At 41.9% G+C, this 9,508-nt stretch overlaps 2 gene segments (V, D, J or C); both read right to left on the bottom strand.

Moving 5' to 3' along the window:
* Window positions 1-1,508: 1,508 nt before the first annotated feature.
* Window positions 1,509-3,506, bottom strand: LOC116084140. The segment is given in 2 exon segments: window positions 1,509-1,849; window positions 3,461-3,506. Coding segments are annotated over 2 exon segments (387 nt in total).
* Window positions 3,507-3,594: 88 nt separating this feature from the next.
* On the bottom strand, window positions 3,595-8,765 carry LOC116084139. The segment is given in 3 exon segments: window positions 3,595-3,750; window positions 8,184-8,521; window positions 8,677-8,765. Coding segments are annotated over 3 exon segments (546 nt in total).
* Between the last annotated feature and the right edge of the window lie 743 nt (window positions 8,766-9,508).

Below are 9,508 nucleotides of genomic sequence, written 5' to 3'. Positions count from 1 at the left end.
GGATGTTGCTATTGTAGTAGGTATTGGGAGGGAATTTAATCTCAATGGTCCTAGTGTGGGAGGCCTCTAATGGGTATCCTTGGGTTGTATGGTTATGGATCTGCAAGTCTGTATTGTTTAGGAACTGCAGATACAATGAGGTAGGCAGAGAAGTGATGGGAGAATGTAGGTCTTGTGGGATAACAGGCTGCTCAGGGCAACTCTGCTTGATCTTGTACTGACTTCAGCCTTAAGTCTGATCTACTCGTGAATCTGTTTACTTCTTTCTCTTCTAGTATTTTCAGGTGTGCCATTAAGCTATTAGTATGGCATATTTCCAATTCTTTATGAAGGGTGGTGCTACAAACTTTCCTTAGTACCACTGCTTTCATTGTGTCCCATGAATTTTGGTGTGTTGTATATTCCTTTTTACTAAAGTCTAGGTAGTCTTTAATTTCTTTATTTCATCCATGACCCAATAATCATTCAGTATAGAGCTGTTCAATTTCCATGAGATTATAGGCTTTCTGTTGTTTCTGCTATTGCTGAAATCCAACATTAATCTGTAGTGGTCTGGTAGGATACAGGGGGTTACTTCAATTTTCTTGTTTCTGATAAGATTTACCTGTGACTGAACATGTGATCAGCTTTAGAGAAATTGCTGTGATGTGCTGAGAAGAAGGTATATTCTTTGGTGTTTGAGTGAAATGTTCTGTAGATATCTGGTATCCATTTGATATGTGATGGCTGCTAGGTCCAGTATTTCACTATTTAGTTTTCAATATTCTTTATGTTCTGTGTGTATAGTTTTTGATTATTCTGTGATGAAGGGACTTATTTTTCTGGTCTAATGTATTTGGTACTCTGGAACACTTTTGTACCTTTATAGGCATGTCCATCTTTAGATTTAGGTTGAAAGACCTCTCTCATGTTCACAAAATCTATTTTGAAGTTCTTGTCTTATGCTTCAACTATATTGCATTGCTCAGTACCTTCTGTAGTAGGGTTTCTGGTCTTTAGTGGAGAGATATCATCCTAGCTCATATTAGTTCTTTTTATTCTGGAATCTATGCATCTGGATTTGAAATCATTGTAATTCTAGGTTATGGTGTCTAGTCTTGCCTTTGTTGGATGTGTGTTCTGTTCCTTGGTTTCTGTTGCCCTCTCTACTTCTTGGAAGAGTGTGGTAACTATAGGTTGCCTGCTAAAGAATGCTTCTGAGATCCTGCCAGGATAAACCAGGGTTATAGAGACAATGTGTTTCTTGGTATTGGGTGCTGGCATGGAGATAGAGATGTGCTAAAAGAAGCATGGAGTGACAGGATCCACAGTGGGGAAGAAATCCTTAAGTTTCCACTTCGTGGGGGTTCTAATTTCCAGTACAAAAATACAGCTGCAGTATCATCTATTTCATATCCTGTTCTGACCATTTGTATGACTTTCACCAACCAGAGAAATATTGGGGCACACAACATAGACTGTGAAAACAAGAAGATTCAAAAGGAAAATTATCAAAAGTCAGGCTTCTTTTACTTCTCAGACTTTATGCTCAGTTCCCCTGCAGCTTCTGCCACTGTGTCGCGCAGAGCACAGTAGTACACAGCAGAATCTGACTCTTGCACTGAGGCTTTCTGCAAGTGGAAGGAGGTGGTCCCTTTATCATACAGAGCTTCAAACCCTCTGTTGCTTCCCCTGTTGTTGGCTGTTGTGACTTGCAGAAGGATCTGTGGACCCTCTCCAGAATGTTGGACATACCAGAAGAGAATGGGGTACCCTGTGGTTGAATAAGTGCAGTTTATAAATAAGAAGTCATTTTCTGAGAGGGTCACTTGACCTTGTTTCTGGATCACTGATTCTCCATGGGTCCTCCCTGAAAGAAGATAAGTATGTCATAGATGATTAAATATTTTTCTGATATTATAGAAGAGTGCGTTTTTTATTAATGACTTTATTTACTTATGTCCCAAATGTTGCCCTGCCTTCTGGTCCCCTTTGCAGAGTTCTTCCCCCCTTTCCCCTCCCCTTTGCCTCTGAGAGGGTGACCCTCCAGGTATTCCCCCATCCTGGGGCATCAAGTCTCTACCCGACCTTTGTACAATACTTGGCTGTGAGAATCTGTGTCTTTCTCAATCAGCAGTTCATAGAGGCTCTCAGAGGACCTGTCTGCAAGCACAACATAGCATCAGTAATAATTTCAGTGACTGGTGACAGCCCATAGGATGGATCCCAAATTGGGTCAACCATTCCTTCAGTCTATGCTCCATTTTTGTCCCTGCATTTCTTCTAGACAGGAGCAATTTTTGGTCAAAAGTTTTGTAGGTGGGTTGGTATCCCTATCCCTCCACTGTGGGTCCTCTCTGACTACTGCAGGTGGTCTTTTCAGGTTTCGTGTCCACAAGTGGTGGGCATTTTGGATAAGTTTACTCACATTGAGTCCTGGAAGTCTAGAAAGTCAGGGGTCTCTGGGACTTTCTAGAAGTTCCTCCCAGCCCTCACTCTGGGCATCCTACAGATTTGGAAAAGATCTTCATTAACTTTACATCTGATAGAGGGATAATATTCAAAATACATAAAGAACTCAAGAAGTTTGACTTCAAAAACCAAATAATTCAATTAAAAACTGAAGTCAGAGCTAAACAGAGAATTCTCAATAGAAAAATCTCAAATGGCAAGAAGCACTTAATGAAATATTCAACATCCTCTGCCATCAAGGAAATGCAAATCAAAATGACTCTCTGAGATTCTACTTTACACCAATCAAAATTGCTAAGATCAAAAACTCAAGCAACAGAACACGCAGGCAAAGATGTGAAGAAAAGAGAACACTCCTCCATTGCTGATGGGACTACAAACTTCTACAACCACTCTGGAAACCAATCTGATGGTTCCTCTGAAAACTGGAAATAGTTCTATTGAAGGCCCAGCTATACTGTTCCTGGGCACATATCCAAAACATGTTCCATGATACCCCAAGGACACGGGCTCCACATGTTCATAGCAGCTTTATTCATACTAACCAGCAACCCACATGTCCCTCAACCAAAGAATGGATACAGAAAATATAGTACATTTACCCAATGAAATGCTATTCAGCTATTGAAATCAAGGACATCATGAATTTTGCAGGCAAATAGATGGATCTAGAAAATATTATTCTGAGTGAAATAACCCCAACCCAAAATGGCATACCTGGTGTGTACTCACTGATAAGAGGATAGTAGCCAAAAAGTGCAGAATACCCATCATACACCTCCACAGGCCGTAAGAAGTAAAACAAGAAGAAAGCCCCAAGTGGGGATGCTTAAATATCACTTAGAATGGGGAATAAAATAGTGATGGGAGGCAGAGGGAAGGAGGGACCTCAGTGGAATAGGGGAGGGGTAGGGAAAAGGAGGCGCAGATATGGGGGGAGCCAGGAGAGAGGCCCAGGGGGCCAGGAAAATGGAAAAAAATAGTACATTTTTTAAGTCACTTCACCTACCAAGTATGAACAGCATCACAGTCACTAAAGCTGGGGAAGTGCCCATCTTCAGTGTCACCAGAGTGATGCTCTCAACTCTTCACATGAAGAAATGATGAAATGACATCAAATGATGAACCTAAGAAGCTTATAAATTACACAGATAAGGATCTCGTGTTAGGAAAGTCCACCCCCTGGTGGACAGAAACTAAACCAGGGTCTATTGTAACACCTTCCAGAGTCAAAAATGTGCTCTTGTCCTCAAAATCATCTGTAAGACACATATCTGAGTTCAGGTGTCGCTTATCAATCTAAAGAACATAAAAAAGGGCCGTTACATAATCTAAAGTCTCAAAATCTAAAGTAACAACACACGTTGTCAAGGATGTGGAGAAACATTCTGATTGGTATAAGGTGAAGTTTCATGGTCCTTTTGTTTTACATTTCCCTGATGTCAAAAGATGTTGAACATTTCTTTAAGTGCTTCTTGGCCATTCGAGATTCCTTTGTTGAGAATTCTTTGTTTAGCTCTGTGCCCCACTTTTAATTGGGTTGTTTGGTTTTTGGAGTCTAACTTCTTAAAACTTTATGTACATTACATCAATCTAAAGAACATAAGCAATGGACAAAACATATGAATTGACTGTCATCATTCCTAGGATTCTACCTGACATAGAAGTGTTATAGCAGAGCAACTGATGGATATTCTATTTTGGGTTTTACCATATGATAAACTGAATGGCAAAATATAGGTTTTACCAATTTATTTTCACTGATCCAAACTAGTAGTAGGATACTGTGTGGGCTTGGAATGATGGCTCAGCACTTCAAAGGACTTGTTGCTCTTTTTTGGGGGGGGGGGCAGGGGTGTGGATTCTGAGACAGGGTTTCTCTGTGTAGCCCTGGCTGTCCTGGAACTCACTCTGTAGACCATGCTGGCCTCAAACTCAGAAATCCACCTGCCTCTGCCTCCCAAGTGCTAGGATTATAGGCGTGCACCTCCACTACCCAGTGTCTTGTTGCTCTTTCAAAGGAACCAGGTTTGGTTTTCAGAACCCAACCCACACAGTAGTTCAAACTCTGTAACCCCAGTTCCACAGGAACTGATCCCCTCTTGTGACCGCTGTGGGCACCAGGTACACACATGGTACATAAACACAAATGAAAACAAACCACCCATGCACATAAAATAGAGTAAATACTTTTCAATTTTCTTTTTCCTTTTTATTAATCATTATATTCATTTACATTTCAAATAATAGCTCCCTTCCTAGTTACCACTCCACAGCTACCCCATTCCATCCCTCTTCTCCCTGCCCCCTTTGCCACCCACTTGCCCACTCCCACTTCACCACTCTAGCATTCCCTACTCTGGGGCATGAAATTTCCACAGGACCAAGGGCCTCCCCTCACACTGATGTCACATAAGGCCACCCTCTGAAACATGTATATGGAGCCATGGATTCCTCCACATATACTGGAGGTGGTTGGTGGTTTGGATGCTGGTTTAGTCTCTGGGAACTCTAGTAAAAATATTATAAAATTAAAGAATTATAAATTGGCTCTGAGGATGTGTAATCATTACAATCTGCTCTAGAAATGTAAAATATGGGTTTGTGCTGCCCATTTAGTTAGGAGTTCATTGGTGTCTTGAAACAATGTTTGCAGATTAACTGCACAGGACAGCCACAACAGGAAGCAGTTGTGACTGGCATGCAGGGCTCACAGATTATGCCATACTCTGCATCAAATGTAGGCTATGACATTTTCTTAGCTCTTTTCTGTAAATGTCTTTGTGAGCAGTGGTGCCTGTTTTTAGGGAACACAAAGCTGATGGTTATTTGAGATTGGTGAGGCATTTGTGACTCTTCCTTGAAGACTTGCAGAGGGCAGGCAAGCAGCCAGCTCACATCTTCAGAAAAGCTTCTTCCTTCAAGTGTCAAAGTCTCCACTCATGGGTCTAGCTTTCATGACTGCCATGTTTCTGTGGGAGCGCCTTCTGTCATTCAATTTGGTCTTAGTAATTTTTCCTCATTGACAGAATTTGTCTTCTCACAAGCTGTTCTTTCTTATCTTTGCCCACATCTTTTTCCTAGTTCTTGATATTTTATGTATCCATGTACATTTATATTAACTGTCACAAATATTTGACTGAGTGTATGCTGCAGCTGATTCAGAGACATCCTTCTGTGTATTTGTTCCTGTATATATGTGCTACTGTCATGAATAATTTTATTAATTATTTATCTATTTTACATCTCTATCACTGCTTCCCCTCCCTCTCCTCCTCCCAATCCTTCCTTCTCATCTTCCCTCCCCTGGATCTATCCCTCCCCACTTTCTTCTCAGAAAATGGGAGGCTACCCATGGAAATCAACCACCCTTGGCATATCAAGTTAGAGTAAGGCTAGAGCCATCTTATTCTATTAAAGCTAGACAAGGCAGCCCAGTTAGAGGAAAGGGATTCATAGGCAGTCAAGAGAGTCAGAAAAAGCCCCTGCTCCAAGTGTTAGAAGTCCTCCCATGAAGACCAAGCTACACAATTGTTACATATGTGCAAAGGCCCAAAGATAGTCTCACGCATGCTCTCTGGTTGCCTTTTCAGTCTCTATGAGCCTCTATGGACCCTGGTTAGTTGATTCTGTAGGTTTCCTTATGGTGTCTTTAACCCTCTGGCTCCTTCAATCCTCTCTCTCTCTCTCTCTCTCTCTCTCTCTCTCTCTCTCTCTCTCTCTCTCTCTCTCTCTCTCTCTCTCTCTCACACACACACACGCACACACACACAAACACAGGATTCCCCAAGATCTACCTAATGTTTGGCTGTGGGACTCTGCATCAATTTCCATCAGTTCCTGGATGAATCCTCTCTGATGATAGTTATGCTAGGCTCCAGTCTACAAGTATAACAGAATATCACTAATAGTGTCTAAGTTGGCTCCCTCTCATGGCGAGGACCTCAAGCTAGCCAATCCCTCAGTTTGTGCCCCATCTTTACCTCTGTACATCTTGTAGGCAGGAGATATTGTGCATCAAGAGTTTTGTGGCTGGATTGGTGTCCCAGTCTTTCCATTCGAAGTCTTGCCTGGTTACAGGAGATAGTCATTTTAGGTTCCATATCCCTAATTATGAGGAGCCTTAGCTAGGTCACCCTCATAGATTTCTGGAAATTTCCATTGTTCTAGATTTCTAGATTATCCTTTAGATGTACCTCGTGATATTTCTAGTTGTCTCTGTCAGGACTCTCTCCCTCCATCCTCCCCCAGCTTGATCCTGCCTGTTTCCATCCACATGCACTCCAACACCTATTCCCCTTCCTCCACTGACCACACCCCCTGATATATATTCTATTTCCCCTACTCAGCGGAATTTAAGCATCTATCCATTGTGAGCCTCCCTTGTTACTTAGCTTCTTGGTCTGTGGATAGTAGCATGGTTATCCTGTTCTTTATGGCTAATATCCACTTATAACTTAATACATACCATGTTGTCTTTCTGGGTCCAGGTTACTTCTCTCAGGATGATTCCTTTCAGAGGAAAAGGGGAGGGGGGTTGGGTAGGGACTCTGGGAGGGGAGACTGGGAGAGGGGCAGCAATTGGGATGTAAAATGAATAAATAAATAAATAAATAAATAAATAAATAAATAAATAAATAAATGGAGAAAAATCAGGTGTCCATAAGTGTGTGGGTTTACTTCTGAATTTTCAATTCCATTCCATTAATCACCACCCCCTTCTTCTGTATTTATCTCAATACCCCTTCCCTAAGATGAACTTCTTTTTTCCATTTACCCTATCAAGTCACATGTAGCTTGGTATTCCCCTTTAACTTCCTCTAACCTTCTGTTTTCACCGTGTGTGTGTGTGTGTGTGTGTGTGTGTGTGCGTGTATATATATATATATATATATATATATATATATATATATATATATATATATAAAAGTTTATATATATATATAAACTTTTCTCATCTGGGCTGTCAGTGTTTCCCCAATCAGTCTAAGATCATGTAACAAAAACTTCAGTATCAGACATGAGAAGCTGTCTTTTGAGTGATTGGTCAGAGCTGTCTAAGTTATTCCCACAATGCACATCTTATTGCTGTTGCTCTTAGTTACTCCACAAAGGTAGAAGGTAAGATCCTATTGCTAAAGACATCATGCACTTCAGAAGCAGGGCCTAGAAATCCCAGAGATGGAACTGACCTGAATGGTTTTTCCCTCTGAGAATTAGTTTTTATACTAGCAGAAGATGCATAGTTTCCAAAGGAGACAGGCAACCACCAGTGATACTCACTTATGAACCCGATTAATGACCAGCATGCCAAGGTAATCCTACAGGTGCAGTAGTACACATATACCTTGGTAGACCATATGCATGAGTGTGGCCTGCAAAAGGATATGTATCAATCCTTCTGCAAATTCAAAAGATCTGAGTTGACTGAAATATTGTGTTGTCTCTTGGCTGATTGTTGAACAGCATGTCTTTTTAAAGCCTTTTGCAGAACAATAACTTGAGAATAGTTAATAATGTGTGAACAGATCTGACAGTACTTTGAACTTTGTCATCTTTCTCAGTTGTTCTAATGGTCTTCATAAGAATTTACTCCTGAAAATGGGAATCTGTGAGGGGAAGGGTACAATGAAGTGAAACAGCAACCTTGGACAGTCTAGTGTTAGCAGAGATGACACTTCAGCATAAACTTGGAACCCCACAGCTGTGCAAATGTTGCTACAAACTCTCACTGTGGTGCACACCCAGCTGCAGTTTGGAGCCAGGCTGTAAGCTGGCTGGGAGCACTGTGCCTCAGCAGCACAGAGGTAGGTGCCAGAGTCCTCCAGCTGGGCATCCCTGATGTGCAGGGTGCTATAGCGCTCCTTAGAATTGAATGTTGACTTTAGCCTCCCAATCTCCTTCGTTCCTGGAGCCAGGTAAAAAAGATTGATGAAGCTGCCTCTGTGATTTTGTCGGAACCACTGGACACTTTTCATAATGGCAGAAAAATTGCATCTTAGATCAGAGTCAGCTCCCACATGAAGACTCAGCGCTGGAGGATTCTGTTCCACCTGCATTCCTCTCACCCCTGCTCAGAGAAAGAAAACCAAACTATATGAAGGGCAATTGTTAAACCGTTTCCACCCCTGACTGACACCCCAGAAATGTCAGCTTTGCCTTCTGCTGGCTCCCACAGGCTACTCTGGAGCACCACTAACCCTCTCTTGGAGATTCACAACTCACAGCATAGCAACACCAACAGCAGCCCCAGCGGAGTTCCCAGGCCCCTCTCCATTGATCCTGTGAAACTGCTGATGTGCCTTCACCCCAGCTCCAGGAAGTGTTGGGCTTATTTCCAAAAGTCAGCTCTCTCTCTCTCTCTCTCTCTCTCTCTCTCTCTCTCTCTCTCTCTCTCTCCTCACAGGCACCAATAAAATCTTAGCTCTTTCATCTTGATGAAAAAACCACACACACACACACACACACACCAGCCCAGTGAGGCTTCACTGTAACTGCTCCCTAGCTGTGAAAGAAAACCTTGCCCTGAAGCAGGAGATCATGTAGCTAACTGCCTGAAAATTGGTTGGTTGGTTAGTTGGTTGGTTGGTTGGTTGGTTGGTTGGTTGGTTGGTTAGTAAGTAGTTGGGTCAGTTAGTCTGTAGGTTGGTTGGTTGATTGGTTGTGTTTGTTGGTTTTGGGTAACAGTTGAAGCAAGAGACATTTGAAGGTAAATGAGAGTGGAAGAGCCAAGGTCTTGGTGCATCACAAACTATCCAGAATGATAGCAAGAGAAAGCCATTTCTTAAATGCCATGATTGGACAGGATTTGAGAAATCACTGTTTGATGGAGTGCATTGTATACTGATGGGTAAATACACTTTCTTAAAATCAACATATTACCATCTGCAAAGTCAATGGTTCCAATGAAATGTTCACTTGTTGAAACAAAGAGGTTATGCACACAACATTCACTCTGATTCACTTTTTACCTCTGCCATTCTCCAGTCACTTCCCTGTACCCTACAGGCCCACACACTGCTGATCAAGGTATGTGGTGTTCTCTGCATTTGCTTCT

The sequence above is a fragment of the Mastomys coucha genome, unplaced genomic scaffold (genome assembly GCF_008632895.1).
Source record: "Mastomys coucha isolate ucsf_1 unplaced genomic scaffold, UCSF_Mcou_1 pScaffold9, whole genome shotgun sequence".
Taxonomy (NCBI): Eukaryota; Metazoa; Chordata; class Mammalia; order Rodentia; family Muridae; genus Mastomys; species Mastomys coucha.
Note: the sequence above shows the minus strand (reverse complement) of the source record. Positions and strands in the feature narration are given on the sequence as shown.